We start from the raw sequence: 16,263 nt of genomic DNA, 5'->3' as shown, positions 1-16,263 counted from the left end.
GTAAAACTTAAGAAAGAACCCAGAAAACTTACATATCAGATTCCTATCCATTCAGTACTGCCCCAGGGATTTCATCCAATGGAATTGCTGGAACCCATACAATAGAATTTTATTTCCAAGTTCCAGCACTTTTAATTTTCATGAAATTGAGGCCTTCAAAATTAAATAAATAAGTAAATAAGAGAAAACAGCTTCCATGTCCCAGAAGATATGCCTTTTGTAACTTTCTTCCTTCTATACTGAAGCGTGGTTAACAAAGGTTTAGCTTCCTAAGAATAAAAACTTATAACAGAATTTGTATTTCATTCTTATTAGAGATACAGATAAAAATCAGTATCTCTGATATAAAAGTGAGGCATAGGAAAAGTGGAGAAGGCAAGTTTCAGGAAATCAAAGATCACAACTCCATGTTTTGATAACCAATTTCTATTTTGGCACGTAGGGCAAAAGTGATGCCCATCAGTTATGTAAAGTGACTTTTCAATTTGCACACGGGCATGTATGGTTCTCACACACACACACTTCGAATTCAGTACACACTCACTCCTCCACCATGTGAGCACCGCAAGACCACAAAAAGCGTTGAAGATTGCTAATCACACAGAACACTTTTATGGTGGTGGCACAAACAAACGGCATTTCAATGAGTTGTAATATTAATTTCAAAAGAAGACATGAGCAGTTTTCAATGCACAGGATCAAAATCTGTAGGAATATTATTTCCCTTATGTGTAATCAGTTGTATCTACAATTACTGATTGCCAAATTTTCTCTTTCTTTCCTTATTCTGTCAAAATGACAATGCTTCCTATGAAGATTTTCTGAAGCCAGTGCTTTATCCTATTGGCACAGGGAGATGGTGTCCTTATTTAGTAACCTGAAGTTATGCCTCTTTTACGAAGCATAAAACTCTTCTTCAGCAAATAAACAACACTAATGAATGTTCATATGAAAACTGGCACCGGAAAACATCCTGTGTAGTCTGTAAATACCCATCTGAAGTGGGGTATATATAAAAGTCTCGGGAAGGAACGAGAGTTTTGGAGGCGGGCCATTGGAGTTTGCAGCTAGTCTTTGTCCTTCACTTCCGATAGAATGACTTCTGACTGTTCCCCCACGGGCTGCTCTTCTGAATCGAGTGCCAGGGCTTCTGATTGTGCGCTTACTTCAACCTGTTCCGTTGAAACCACTAGTCTCCCCAGCGCCTGTGCTACATCCAGCTGCCAGACCCCCAGCTTTCTATCCGGGTCTCGCTTGCCAGCTGGGTGCCTCCCGCCATCCTGCTTTGCTGGGAGTTGTAATATCCCGTGCTTGGTGGGGAACTGTGCCTGGTGTGAGGATGGTGTGTTCAACAGCAACGAGAAGGAGACAATGCAGTTCCTGAATGACAGGCTCGCCACCTATCTGGAGAAGGTGCGCGGGCTGGAGGAATTGAATGCCGAGTTGGAAAGCAGGATCCGAGAACAGTGTGAAGAGGATGTCCCATTGGTGTGCCCTGATTATCAGTGTTACTTCGACACCATTGAAGATCTCCAACAAAAGGTCTAGTATCTCATGGCCCTAATGTTCCACCTTCCCAGCCTGTGATGTGCTTTATGTTCATATTACAAGAGTCTGTTCTATGGAGGGGAACCAGGGAAAGGGGAGGGACTCCCCAGAGGTAATGTGATGCAGAGGAAAGGGTAGAGGACCAAAAGTCAGCAAACAGGGTGACTGATGGTCCGATGGTTAAGACACTGTTCTTCCACTGCAGAGGGCTCAGGTTCCATCCCTGGTGGGGGACTAAGACCCCACATGCCATGTGGCATGGCCAAAAAGAAGAGGGGGGGGGGGGAGTCAGTAAACATCAGCGCTAGCTCTATGCTGCCACTAATTACTAAGTGACCATAATAAACTCCCTTATCTCTAAATTTACCTTTATCAGCTACAGAATGAGGAAAAGCACTGCTATATCTAAAATTATTTCTGTGTGTAACACTGTACATGTACATTATTTAACATAGATATGGAAATGTCATATTTTTAATCATATAATTTTACCTAGTAATTATGTCCTTTTCTTACTGATAAATTTTTATTATCATGGGTGGGGATGTAGTCATAATATAAACTCCTAGAGATAAATCTACATAAATTCAGTGGCCAAGGAACACTGCAAAATGTTTTAGGTCATTAAAAAAATAAACCTTTTTATTTCTCTATTTTTGCTTATAAATTGGCCTTCATGAAATGATGTGGTCAATAAAAGCATGCTGGAAGCTATTTTATATTTTCTTATAAAGACTTTTAAAAGATAAACACTGGCATGGTTATTAAATGAGTAGATATGTGGGTTTCTCTCAAAGAACCGTTCATGACATAGTAACTTACTTCCCAGATCTTGTGTACGAAGGCAGAGAATTGTAGACTTGCCGTACAGCTTGACAACTGCAAACTGGCTGCTGATGACTTTAGGTCAAAGTAAGTTTCATTTGAACTTTTTTTCTTGGAGGAAATTGCTTTACAATGTTGTGGTAGTATCTGCCATATATCAACATAAGCCAATCATAATTATATGGAGAATCCCAGGGGTGGGGGAGCCTGGTAGGGTCGCACAGAGTTGGACACGACTAAAGCGACTTAGCAGCAGCAGCGTATATATATCCATTTTCTCTTGAGCCTCTCACTCCACAATTCCACCCCTTCAGGTCACCACAGAGCACAAGTCTGGGCTCCCTGTGTTATACAGCTTCCCATTAGCTATTTATTTTACCCCTGATAGTGTATATATGTCAATGTTACTTTCTCAATTTGTCCTACCCTTTCCTTCCCCTTGCTGTGTCCACCAGACCATTCTCTATATCTGTATCTCCATTTCTTCTCTGTAAATAGGTTCATCATGCTATTTTTTTAGATTCCATATATATATATATATATATACATTAATATACAACATTTGTTTTTCTCTTTCTGACTTATTAATGATTCCCTCTGTATAACAGGCTATTGGTTTATCCATCTCACTATAACTGACTCAAATTTTTTTTCCTTTTTATGGCTGGGTAATATTCCATTGTATGTATCATCACAACTTCTTTATCCATTCATCTGTCAATGGAAATCTAGGTTGCTTCCGTGTCCTAGTTACAGTAAATTGTGCTGCCATGAACACTGGAGTGCATGTGTCTTTTTGAATTGTGGTTTTCTCAGGGTACATATCCAGTAATGGGATTGCTGGGTCATATGGCAGTTTTATTCCACTTTGTTAAGAAATCTCCATACTGTTCTCCATGGCAGCCATACCACCAACAGTGCAATAGGTTCCCTTTTCTCTACATCCTCTCCAGCATTTATTGTTTGTAGTTTTTTTGATGATGGCCATTCTGATTGGTGTGACGTGGTACCTCACTGTAGTTTTGATTTACATGTCTCCAGTAATGAGAGATGTAGAGCATCTTTTCGTGTGTTTATTGGCCATTTGTAGCTCTTATTTGGAAAAATGTCCGTTTAGGTCTGCCCATTTTTTTGACTGGACTGTTTGTTTCTCTGATATTGAGCTGTATGAGCTGCTTATATTATGGACTTAGCAGCAAGTACAAGCTCGAGTAAGACCAGATCTGAATTTGAGCTTAATAGATGATAGGCTGTTTCTCTTCCTCTCTCACATACCTACATGCACACATCACAAGTATCCCCTTTGTAATATTTTTTCAAGCTAAGAATGCTCATAAAGCTTGAATTTTTCATGATTTGGGGTGTAGGAGAAATTATGGCATGTGGGTTCCTTGATGTCATGCGTCCGTCATCTGTATGCCTCAGCACTTTTCACAGTGTCCAGCAGAGTAAGCATTGGCTGTATCTCTTTTGCTGTAAAAGGTACGAGTCTGAACTCTCTCTTCGCCAGCTGGTAGAGACTGACATTAGTGGCCTGCGTGGGATTCTGGGTGAGCTGACTGTGTGCAGATCTGATCTGGAGGCCCATGTGGAGTCTCTGAAGGATGATCTCCTTTGCCTTAAGAAAAACCATGAAGAGGTGAGGAAAATGGTAAAATCACTGAAGGGCTCTCAAAGTGACAAAGTTAAGCTCATGTTGTGTATATACCTAGAACTTAAGTAGATGTTGATTGATGTGGAAGAAAATCACTCTAGGCACTGTTACTATTCAGCCTGATCATTCTGGTGTATCTCTGAATGTAAACATGAAATGACCACTGACCAGTGCCAAATGGAGGAACTTCACCTGCCATTATTTTGGGGGAGGAGGTAGCTCCACAAATAGCTTTCCTGGGTGTTTTATGCCACTCTTATCTGTAACCCATTAAGTATGAAAATCAAGCTGATAATTGCAGAGTATGAAGGTTATTTCATAAAGGAGAAAAGACTCATGCAATATTTAGACTAATTTTTTTAATATTCTGCATTTATAAACTTTTTTAAATCATCAACTGTGAATTATATAATTATCCTATATTTATGAAGCTGAAAAATGAAAAGCTGAATGATGTTACAGAGCATATCTTCCCTTTGAACACCTGTTTATGATAATAGTAACTAACATTGAGACCTTATGAAGCACTTAGGACTTGTTTAAGTGTTTTCTATGAATATGAACTCTCATATGTCTCACAATAACTCTCTTATAAAGGTAAAATCATACCTATTTCACAGATGAAAAAACTGAGTGATGAAAGGAATCTCAAGCGAGGCAATCTGAATCTAAATCTCACACTTTTACTCACTACTGCAAAAAACAGAAATGGGGTGCTGTTGGTATGTTGCGTTGAATTTTTTCCCCACCAGTCAGACATTCTTTACTCCATTTCCAACTCAGGAGGTCAACGTGCTTCGTGGACAGCTGGGTGACCGACTCAGTGTGGAACTAGACACTGCCCCCACCACAGATCTCAACAGGGTCTTGGATGAGATGCGTTGTCAGTATGAAACTGTGCTGGCCAACAACCGCAGAGACATGGAAGAATGGTTCACTGTTCAGGTTGGCACTTGGAGCAATAAAATGCCAGGCATCCAGACTTCTTCCTAATTTGCATATTCTAATCATGCCTGTATTTCAGACAGAGGAACTGAATCAGCAGCAGCTATCCAGTGCAGAGCAGCTGCAGGGTTGCCAAGCGGAGATCTTGGAACTGAAGCGCACAGCCAACACTCTGGAAATTGAGCTTCAAGCACAGCAGAGCCTGGTGTGTAAGGGAAAGACCACTCTGTTTTGTCACTGAAGAATCATGCTTAAGATACTTACTATCCCCTATTCTGTAACCCAAAGGGCAAACGCACAGTTCATGCAGCAGAAGGTCTGAATTTCCTTCCCTTTTTCAAGGATGCTGTTTACCCAGCTAGAAGCAGAAGTGATAGGTCAACAGTTTGTAATGAACCACTAGGATGTCCTGACCTTCCTTTCTTGGCTTGGGCATGGTCCTGCAGCATCCTCTAGAGACAAAGAGAGAGGGGGAACGGGAAGGAGAAGAATGAGAGAGGAGCTTACAAACCAAAGGCTCTCCTTTGAAGAAATGTCTGTTTAGGTCCTCTGCCCAGTTTTCGATTTGGTTGTTTGTTTTTTTAAAAATTTTTGCTTGCAAATTTTGGAGATGTTGGTTTCATGGTTCACAAATATTTTCTCCCACTCACTTTTTTTTTTTGATTTGGGCCAATTTTCCAAGCTCACCATCACATTTAAAATGAAGATACTCAGACTTTACATTCTATAACCATCCTAAACTTTCCCAGGATCCACACCTCAGCTGGACCCTTCTCTGTACCACACTTCACCCAAGCAGCAAGAATACCATGTATTCAAAATTACACTAGGCATTTCCATTACCGTGTGAGCCACATTAGGTCCTATAGATAATATATAAGTGAATAATAGCTGAGCATTCATCTTGTGAGAGGCACAATGCTAATTTAATTCTCACAGTTACCTTATGGGGTAAATCCTTTCACTGACCCCGTTATACAGATGAGGAAAACTGAGGCTCAGATTAAGTAACAGGGGTTCATGCAAGTTTTAAGAGGCAAAAGTGGAAGCTGAATCCAAGTGGTTCAATCTCAGAATCTTTTCTCTTAACCACACCAGGAGCCAGGAGCCCATTACAACATTTTCTCTCAAATGCTTTTGATCCTCCTTAGGCTACACTAGTATCTTATAGGCCGCAGAGGTCATAGTGGTAATGATAACTCTTATGACCTTTAAAATTTTCCAGGCACTATTTTAGATGCTTTATGTATATTTACTCATTTAACCCTCCAACCATCCTATGAGATTGGTACTTTGCATTCTTCATTTTTTATACAATAAAACTGAGTTCAGACTGATGGCTCTAGCAGGTGTTAATCTTCAATCTTAACAGGACTTTTGACACCATGGTGTTTCCAGGGTGGTAAAATAGTAGGAGATTTGGGGCTTTTAAAATGTATTTATACTAAATAAATAATGCCCAAACTGAAAAAAAAAGAAAAGAAACTGAGGCTCAGAGAAGCTAAGTAATTTTCCAAAGTCACATAGCTGGAAAGATAAGAGTAGAGCAGGGTTGGAAAATGGGCAATCTGGCCCCAGAGGTTGTTCTACAACCACCTTATTTACACTCTCTTTCCTTGTGCAGACAGAATCTCTGGAATGCACCGTGGCGGAGACCGAGGCCCAGTACAGCTCGGAGCTGGCCCAGATACAGTGTCTGATCGATAACGTGGAGAACCAGCTGGCCGAGATCCGCTGCGACCTGGAGCGGCAGAACGAGGAATACCAGGTGTTGCTGGACACCAAGGCCCGGCTGGAGGGTGAGATCAACACGTACCAGGGGCTGCTGGACAGCGAGGACGGCAGGCAAGTTCCACACAATCACTCTTAAAATCCCCCAGAGTCACAGAGAGGCTCTTGAAGGACCATCCTGTTTCCCAAAGATCTGGCCATGTTCAAACCTCCTTAAAGGTGTTAAAGGATATTCTTAAAGAGTGATGAAAAGCAGCAAGGCTAGTCACATGACAATAGAAATGTTCAAAATGTTCTAAATTTCAAAGGCAGAAAAAATATAATATGTAACATTTCAAGCTGGGAGTTTCGCTTTGCTCCTGACTTCCGTTAAAGGAAACGCAGAAGAAATATTCCAGGGTACTGAATGATTTAACTACTAGACAAATGACAAAATATGCATAACCTCTGGCTAATGGGACCTAAATAGGCATTAGAAAGCAATGGAATTAATAACACTGCCGTATGTGATATGTTAACAGGAAAGCTGTTAAAAGAAAATCCTAAAAGTTCTCATCACAAGGAAAAAATATTTTTCCTTTTCTTTTACTTTGAATCTGTATGAGCTGATGGATGCTCAATAAACTTATTGTGGTAATCATTTCATGTCATATATAAATCAAATCATTATGCTGTACACCTTAAATTTATACAGTGCTGTATGTCAAGTATATCTCAATAAAGCTGGAAGAAGAAAAAAACGAAAGTCAGTAACACACATAAGATGGCATTTGCCAGCTAAAGAAAATACATAAAAGTTTATCCAACTGTCTCTGCTACAGTGAACGTGAAGTGACAATTCTGGGTCCAGGGATAAAACAGGCTTCATTCAAATGTTATTCTGCAAATAGTGTTCTTGAAAATATAATTTGAAGGGCAAATTTTGGCATGATTTTTTTCTGAGTTGACATTTTATCCAGCTTCTCCATGTTGAGATTAGTTAAAAATGGATTTTTCACAGGCTTCCCTGTAACCCATGTTCTGCAACAAGCACGTCAAACAACACTTGTGAGCCATGCTCGGCATACATAATTTGCACAGTGGAAAACAGCTGTCCCTGAAGGCTATACATCCAGCACAGCAGATGGAGGAAGGGAAGCCAGCAGAATCCTTGAAAGGAGACGGTGCTTCGATCAGGGACATCCAAACTTGAAATTCAAGTCAAGAAGGCTTTTGTATTCTAAAATTGTCCGCTAAGCATGCACAAAATATCTCTATTTTGTCATTTCCTCTCCTGCTTGCTTATTTGTGATATTCTAGGAGTCTGTAAAACTTTCTTGCTGCTCTCCAATAAAATGTTTTCATCCTTTAGCATGGTAAATACAGCCTTGTAGCTCATTACTGTTAATATAATAACCATTTGATGCCAAGGTCATTGTCTAAACCCATTCCAGTAGTTTGATTTTGCCTAAACCCAGAAGGAAGATATTTTTTAACTCCTTGAATACAAATAGATTAGCTAATTCATGTAAAATGTCATATAACATGGAAGATAGGTGTATATATCATTCTGAGAAGAAACACTTGAGAATATTAATTATAAAAATACTAGATTCCCTTTTTTTCAATTTGGCACAGGAAAGGGAAAAATCACTCATAATTCCATACCCCAAATATCCATTGTTTGTATTTTGGGAACTTCCAGTTTTCTTTCCTATAATGATAATAATCATAGTTGCATGATTTTACTTTGAATCTGTATGAGCATATAGTTTTAACCTATTTTTTCACTATGTTATCTAAGCATTTTCTTTCCTAATAAAAATATAAGATTGTTTCATGATCATTATTTTGTGGTTTCATAAAATGCCTTAAGGTACATTGGTCTGTTATTGGACATGTAGGTATAATAACGAATATTTTCACATATTTAAATGGAAAAGTAGAGAACTTCCAGAAAGAAAGTAGACATATATTTCCCCATTTCTCTTCCTGCTGCTGCTGCTGCTAAATCGCTGCAGTTGTGTCCAACTCTATGCAACCCCATAGACAGCAGCCCACCAGGCTCCCCCATCCCTGGGATTCTCCAGGCAAGAACACTGGAGTGGGTTGCCATTTCCTTCTCCAATGCATGAAAGTGAAGCCACTCAGGCGTGTCCGACTCTTAGCAGCTCCATGGCCTGCAGCCTACCAGGCTCCTCCGTCCATGGGATTTTCCAGGCAAGAGTACTGGAGTGGGTTGCCGTTGCCTTCTCTGATTTCTCTTCCTAAGTATGGCTAAAAACCCTGGAAGTCATATATATAACAAAAGCAGACTCTGAAGAGTTGGAAGAAGCCAAACCATCTAAATTCCTTGCTATTCTGGGAACAACAGAGTGGTGAATTCCCTGAGGTTTCGTTTTGCCTCATGTACCCTGGAATTGTGAGCTGGAGAAACCAAGAACCCAGTAACACCAGTTGGTACAAACAGAAAAAGAAAGAAAGAAAGCTCCAAGAAGAGGAGAATAAAGGGAAGTAAAGGGAGGTAAGGTTTCTAAACTTCACTTGAACTGACAAAATGTCAAGTCCAGTAGACCATGATATGCATATATAATGTAATACCTAGAGCATTACTTTAAAAGCTATACAAAGAAATACACTTAAAAACATTATAGGTAAATCAAAGTGGAATTCTAAAATGTGTTCAAGGAAAGCAGGAAAAAGAAAAATGAAAAAACCCAGAGAGAACAAACAGAAAACAAAAAATGAAGTGTGAACTTAAGCCTACCATATCAATAATTACAACAAATAGAAAAGGTCTAAATACATCAATTAAAGGACAGAGATTGGCAGGATGGATTAGAAAAAGCATGACACAATTCTATGCTTTCAACAAGAACTTCACTTCAAATACAATGGTATAGGTAAATTGTAAGTAATGGGATTGAAAACAAAACAAAATACACAATTGTTCATAGAAGCTTTATTGATAATAGGTAACAACTGCAAACAACCAAAATGTGCTCAAAATCTTAAGGTCATTATGCTGAGTGAAAAAAAGGTCATCTTGAAGGGTCAGATACTGTATGATTCTATTTACATGACATTCTTGAAATGACAAAATTATAGAGATGGAGAACAAATAGGTGTAGCATGAAGGAGATTTTTGTTGGTTGAATTGTTGCATATCTTAAATGCAGTGGTAGTTACCTGAATCTACATATGTGAAAAAAAATTATATAGTGGGAAACACAAACATTATATCAATGTCAGCTTCCTGATTTTGCAACTGTACTACAGTTGAATAAGATATAACCATTGCAGAAAACCAGAGTATATGAGATTTCTTGTACTATCTTTGCAAATCCTTGTGACTCTATTACTGTTTCAGAATTTAAGAGTTTAAAAAAAAAAACACAGTAGAAAGCTGGAGAGAAGTTCTTCTCCTCAATTTTCTATTTCTACCTTTTTAGAAACCCAGAGATAAAGCATGTAACAGTAATAATAATAATAGCTAATGCAGGTTGAAAGAAAAATCAAATTTGAGACCTACAATTTTATGCTAGATGTTTTATATAGCATCCTCTTGATTTAACAATAACAAAAAAGTAATGAAAATACTCAAAATAAACTAAGGGAAGTTTATTTGTTCTCTGAATCTGTAAGTTTATTTTCATTTTGCACTTTGTTTTTTATACTCACCATAAAAGTGAGATCATATGGTATTTGTCTTTCTCAGACATTTCACTGAGCATAATGCCTTCTGAATTACATCCATTGTAATTGTCATTGCAAATGACAAGATTTCATTTTTTATGGCAGAGTAATAATGCATCTTCTTTATCCATTCATCTATCAATGGACATTTAGGTTGCTTCCATTATCTTGGTTATTGTAAATAATGCTGCACTGAAAATGTGGGTGCCTATATCTTTTTGAGTTACTGTTTTTGTTTCCTTCAGGTAAATATGCAGAAATGAAATTTCTGGATCACAGGGCATTCTATTTTTAATCTTTTTAGGAACCTCCCTACTGTTTTCCATAATAGCTGAACCAGTTTATGTTTGTCCACATCCCTTTTCTCCATATCCTCCCCAAAACTCGTTATTTGTTGTCTTTTTGATGATAGGCATTCTGATAGGTGCAAGGTGGTATCTGATTATGATTTTGATTTGCATTTCCCTGATGACTAGTTTTGTTGAATATTTTTTTCATGTGTCTGTCAACTATCTGTATGTCTTCTTTGGAAAAATGTCAATTCAGGTTCTTTGCCCATTTTTAACTGGGTTTTTTAATGTCAATTTGTCTGAGTATTTTTATATTTTGAATATTAACCTCTTAAAATATATCTTTTGTTAATTTTTTCTCCAACTCATTAGGCAGCCTTTACAGTTTGCTGATGGTTTACTTTGCTGCACGAAAGGTTTTAGTTTGATGTGTTCTTATTTGCTTATTTTTGCTTTTGTTTCCCTTGCCTTAGGAGATACATACAAAAAAATATCGATAAGACCAATTTCAAAGAGAGAATACTACCTATGTTTTCTTCTAGAAATCTTATGATTTGCAGTCTTACATTTAAGTCTTTAATCCATTTTGAGTTGATTTTTGTATATGGTGTGAAAAATGGTCTCTTTTCATTCTTTTACATAGCTCTATCCAGTTATCCCAAGACCACTAATTGAAGAAATTCTTTTCCTCATTCTTATATTCTTTACCGTAAGCTAATTGACCATATCTGTGTGGGTTTATTTCTGAACTTTCTATTTTGTCTCATAATCTATGTGTCTGCTTTTATGCCAGTACTATACTGTTTTAAAAAAAAAAGACACATACATCATGGGACAAAATAGAGAGCTCAGTACTATACTGTTTTCCTGGAGAAGGAAGGGGCTACCCACTCCAGTACTCTGACCTGGAGAAGTCCATGGACTATACAGTCCATGGGGTCACAAAGAGTTGGACACGACTGAGCAACTTTCACTTTCACATACTGTTTTGATTGCTGTAGCTTTGTAGCATGGTTTAAAATCAGGGAATGTGATACTGCTTTGTTCTTCTTTCTCAAGGTTGCATTCAGGATTTGGGGTCTTTTGTGGTTCCATACAAAATTTACGACTACTTGCTCAGCTCTATGAAAAATTTCTTTGGTTTTCATATAGCGATTGCATCAAATCTCTACTTTGTCTTGGGTAGTACAGTTAATTTAATAATTTTATGTCTTCCAATCCATGAGCACAGTATATATTTCCATTTGTTTGCATAGTCTTCAGCTCTTTCATCAATGTTTTATAGTTGTCAGAGTACAGTTCTTTCACTTTCTGATTTATTCCCAGGTATTCTATTATTTCTGATGTAATTTCAATAGAATTGTTTTCCTAATTTTGCCTTCTGATAGTTTGCTATTAGTATATAAAAATGCTACAGATGTCTGTATATTAATTTTGTATCTGCAACTTTACTGAATTCATTCATTAGTTCTAATGGCTTTGGTATGCATCTTTAGGATATTATACATACATACACATATATATATATGTATATATATATATATATATAAACATGTCAGCTGCAAACAGTGACAGTTTTACTTCTTCCTTTCCAATTTGGATTCCTTTTCCTTCTTTTCCTTTTCCAATTATTGTAGCTAAGACTTCCAATACCATGTTGAATAAAAGAGTGAGAATGGGCTTCATCTTATTCCTGATCTTAAAAGAGATACTCTCAATGTTCATCATTGAGTATAATGTTAACTGTGGGCTTGTCACACATGATCTGTTTTTTTGTGGAGGTATGTTTCCTCTATACCCACTTTGTTGAGAGGTTTTAAATAAATGGATGATGAATTCTTTCAAAACCTTTTTCTCTGTCTATTGGGGTGATCATATAGTTTTTATTCTTCAATTTGTTAATGTGGTGTGTCACATTGATTAACCCATAAATATTGAACCATTGCATGCCTGAAATAGATCCCATTTGATTGTAGTATATCATCCTTTTCATGTATTGTTGAATTCAGTTTGCTAATATTTCATTGAGAATTTTTACATCTGTGTTCATCAGTGATATTGTCCTTTCATTTTCCTTTTCTTGTGGTGTCTTATCTAGTTTTTGTATCATAGTGATGCTGGTCTTGTAGAATGAATTCAGAAGCATTCTTTTCTGTGCAAATTTTTCAAAAAGTTTGAAAAGGAGAATAGTAAAACTCACTCACGAAGTCATCTTGTCCTGGACTTTTGTTTGTTGGGAGTTTTTTGTATTATTGATTCAGTTTCATTACTGGTAATCATCTGTTCATATTTTCTCTTTCTTCCTGATTAAGTATTGGAAGATTGTACCTTTCTTGGAGCATATCCATTCCTTCTAAGTTGTCCATTTTATTGGTGTGTAATTGTTCATAGTAATCACTTATGATTCCTTGTATTTATGTGGTATCAATTGAAAACCTTTGTTGTTGTTGTGCAGTCACTAAGTTGTGTCTGACTCTGCAACCCCATGAACTGCAGCATGCAGGCTTCCCTATCCTGTACAGTCTCCCTGAGTTTGCTCAGACTCATGTCCATTGAGTCTGTGATGCCATCCAACCGTCTCAACCTCCCTTCTCTTGCCCTCAAGCTTTCCTAGTATTAAGGTATTTTCTGATGAGTCACCTCTTCACACCAGGTAGCCAAAGTATTGGTGCTTCAGCTTCAGCACCAGCCCTTCTAATGAATATTAAGGGTTGATCTCCTTTAGGATGGACGGGTTTGATCTCTTCACTGTCCAAGAGTCTCAAGAGTCTTCTCTAGCACCACAGTTCAAAAGCATCAATTCTTCAGCACTCAGCCTTCTTTATGGTCCAACTCTCCATTCAAACATAACTATGGGAAAAATCATAGCTTTGACTATCCGGACCTTTGTTGGCAAAGTGATCAAAGTGATCTCTGCTTTTTAATACACTGTACAGGTTTGTCATAGCTATTCTTCCAAGGAGCAAGCATCTTTTAATTTCATGGCAGCAGTCACCATCAGCACTGATTTTGGAGCCCAAGAAAATGAAATCTAACACTGTTTATATTTTCCCCTTCTATTTGCCATGAAGTGATGGGACCAGATGCCAGATCTTCATTTTTTGATTGTTGAGTTTTAAGCCAGCTTTTTCACTCTCCTCTTTCACCTTCATCAAGAGGCTCTTTAGTTCCTCTTCAATTTCTGCCACTGAAGTGTGTCATCTGCATATCTCAGGTTGTTAATGTTTCTCCCGGCAATCTTGATTCCAGCTTGTGCTTCATCCAGTCCAGCATTTTGCATGATGTATTCTGCATATAAGATAGATAAGCAAGGTGAAAATATACAGCCTTGATGTACTCCTTTCCCAATTTTGAACCAGTTTGTTGTTCCATGTCCAGTTCTAAATGCTGCTTTTTGTCCTACATATAGGTTTCTCAGGAGGTAGGTCATGTTGTCTGGTATTCTCATCTCATTAAGAATTTTCCACAGTTTGTTGTAATCCACACAATCAAAGGCTTTAGCATAGTCAATGAAGCAGAAGTAGATTTTTTTTGGAATTCCCTTGTTTTATCTATGATCCAGCATATATCGACAATTTGATCTTTGGTTCCTCTGCCTTTTCTTTTCTTTTCTTTTTTTTCCTGATGCTTTTCATTATCACAGAACACACCAACTGTAATGTGTGCAAAGAGGAAATGAGGGGCGGAGGGAAAGGAAGTCAAATTGGGGAAGGCTGGATGACTGCTTCGCTCCTTTTTCTTATTCTTCCCATTCATTGCCAGGATCATCATGAGCTTTCTGAAGAGAGGAAATCTAAGAAGAGGTCAACACAATGCCAGATTTAATATTTATCTCCATTTTCAGCCTTTTCAATAATGAGTTGAGTATCAAAAAGGACAAAGCCACACATGACCACCCGCCCCACATACAGGTTTGCCTGGAAAAGCCAAATAGATCCAAAGAAAAGGTTCCCCAGGGAAGACGAGAGCATCAGGCTCATGGCTGACATCAAGATACTTCCTAGAAAGATGTGGCTACAGTGCCTGGCATAGAGTGTACTCAGGGTGAAGCAAGTGAAGATCATTGCTGTGCCCGTGAAGGCAGTGGGAAGGATGCTGGGGTTGATGGCAACGCACAAGCCCAGAGCAGGGCCCAGGCCACCTTCTGTAAGGAAAGCAAATCCAGCCAGAAGTCCCAGTCTTTTTTGCTTAGTTTCATGGCTGTGAGGTGTTGCCATCAGCCAAATCATCACCCCAGAGAGCCCAAGGCAGAGAGCAGGCCAGCCTGAATGAAATGGGTGACCACATGGACATAAGCCCTTGCAGCCACCACAAGCATACAGAGGGCAAAACGGGCATAGACCTTCTCAGGTGCTGCTGTGTCAAGGGGGTTATGTGGGAAAATTTAAAGAGTGCATCAAAATTGATCTTCCAATCAAATATATTCATGATGCTAGTGTCTGTGGGACACAGCCTCTGCTTTTCGGACCTGCCTCTCAGAAGCCCACGCAGCTCTTCTAACACCAAATGCGCTTCTCCTCTGCCTTTTCTAAATCCAGCTTGTACATTTGGAAGTTCTCGGTTCATGTACTGTTGAAACCTAGCTTGAGCTAGGTTTCGAGCATAATCTTGCTGGCGTGTGAAATGAGTGCAATTGTACTGTAATTTTAACATTCTTTGGCATTGCTTTTCTTGGGGATTAAAATGAAAACTGACCCTTTCCAGTTCTGTGGCCACTGATGAGTGTTCCAAATTTGCTGATATAAAGACTGCAGCACTTCAACAGCATCATCTTATACCTGTCTAAATTTATTCTTCCATATTTTACATTTTATGGTACTACTGTAAATTGCATTTTTTCCCTTCCATTGAGTGTTAGGCAGAATAATGAGCCCCTAAAGATGTTCATGTCCTAATCCCAGAAACTTCAAATACATTAGGCTACGTGACAAAGGAGAAGAAAGGTTACTAATCAGCTGACCTTAAAATAGGAAGATTATCCTAGATTACCTCAGTCCAATGTAATCACAAGGGTTCTTCCTTAAATGTGGAAGATAGGAGCAGAAGAGTCAGCATTAGAGTGATGCGATATGAGAAAAACTTGACTGGCTATTGCTGTTTGAGGATGGAAGGGCCAGCAAGTCAAGGAGCATGGATAGCCTCTAGAAGTTGGAATGGGTAAGGAGATTATTCTCTCCTAGGTCTTCCAGAAAGGATCAAGAACAAAATCCTAATAAAGTATTTCTTAAGAATAATGCTAAGTATTCCTGAAAAGGAGCACACTTATCTTGCAGCAGATCATGTTTAAACAGCAAACATAAACCAACACAATGGCAAATTTTTAGCTAATGTAATACAACAAACACTGAGTACTAAAAGTATGAATTTTGGAAACTCAAAAGGTAACCAACCTGTTTTACAAGGAATTTCTTATTAGCAATCAAACCCAACCTGGAAATCTAAAACAGAAATCCAGCAATTACTTAGAGTCTTAAGACCAACATGTCTGAACAATGAAAATGGGAAATTCTGTTGGACATACCAAAATAAAATACTGATTTCTAAGTTCACCAATAATTATTAGATATGAACAGTTTCCCCTTTTTAGAGAAGAAA

The 16,263-nt window shown here is 38.2% G+C and overlaps 1 protein-coding gene and 1 pseudogene across 1 annotated transcript; one reads left to right on the top strand and one right to left on the bottom strand.

The window, feature by feature from the left end:
* Positions 1–1,031: 1,031 nt before the first annotated feature.
* On the top strand, positions 1,032–8,481 carry KRT40 (keratin 40). The gene is made up of 7 exons (XM_061143981.1): positions 1,032–1,542; positions 2,378–2,460; positions 3,856–4,012; positions 4,811–4,972; positions 5,052–5,177; positions 6,597–6,817; positions 7,704–8,481. Exons 1-7 carry the CDS (start codon positions 1,096–1,098, stop codon positions 7,801–7,803), a joined length of 1,296 nt encoding a protein of 431 aa, XP_060999964.1. The 5' UTR covers positions 1,032–1,095; the 3' UTR covers positions 7,804–8,481.
* A 1,163-nt stretch (positions 8,482–9,644) lies between these two features.
* Positions 9,645–15,106, bottom strand: LOC133057962 (bax inhibitor 1-like; annotated as a pseudogene).
* Positions 15,107–16,263: the final 1,157 nt, after the last annotated feature.

The sequence above is a fragment of the Dama dama genome, chromosome 5, assembly GCF_033118175.1.
Source record: "Dama dama isolate Ldn47 chromosome 5, ASM3311817v1, whole genome shotgun sequence".
In the NCBI taxonomy this organism is placed as follows: Eukaryota; Metazoa; Chordata; class Mammalia; order Artiodactyla; family Cervidae; genus Dama; species Dama dama.
This window is presented reverse-complemented; position numbering and strand designations above follow the sequence as displayed.

Excerpts from the sequence above, each read along its gene's own strand:
- KRT40 (XM_061143981.1), top strand. The coding sequence starts at position 1,096 with ATGACTTCTGACTGTTCCCCCACGGGCTGCTCTTCTGAATCGAGTGCC. Across the intron at positions 4,013-4,810 it reads TTAAGAAAAACCATGAAGAG|GAGGTCAACGTGCTTCGTGG; the intron begins GTGAGGAAAATG and ends TTTCCAACTCAG. Across the intron at positions 5,178-6,596 it reads TTCAAGCACAGCAGAGCCTG|ACAGAATCTCTGGAATGCAC; the intron begins GTGTGTAAGGGA and ends TTCCTTGTGCAG.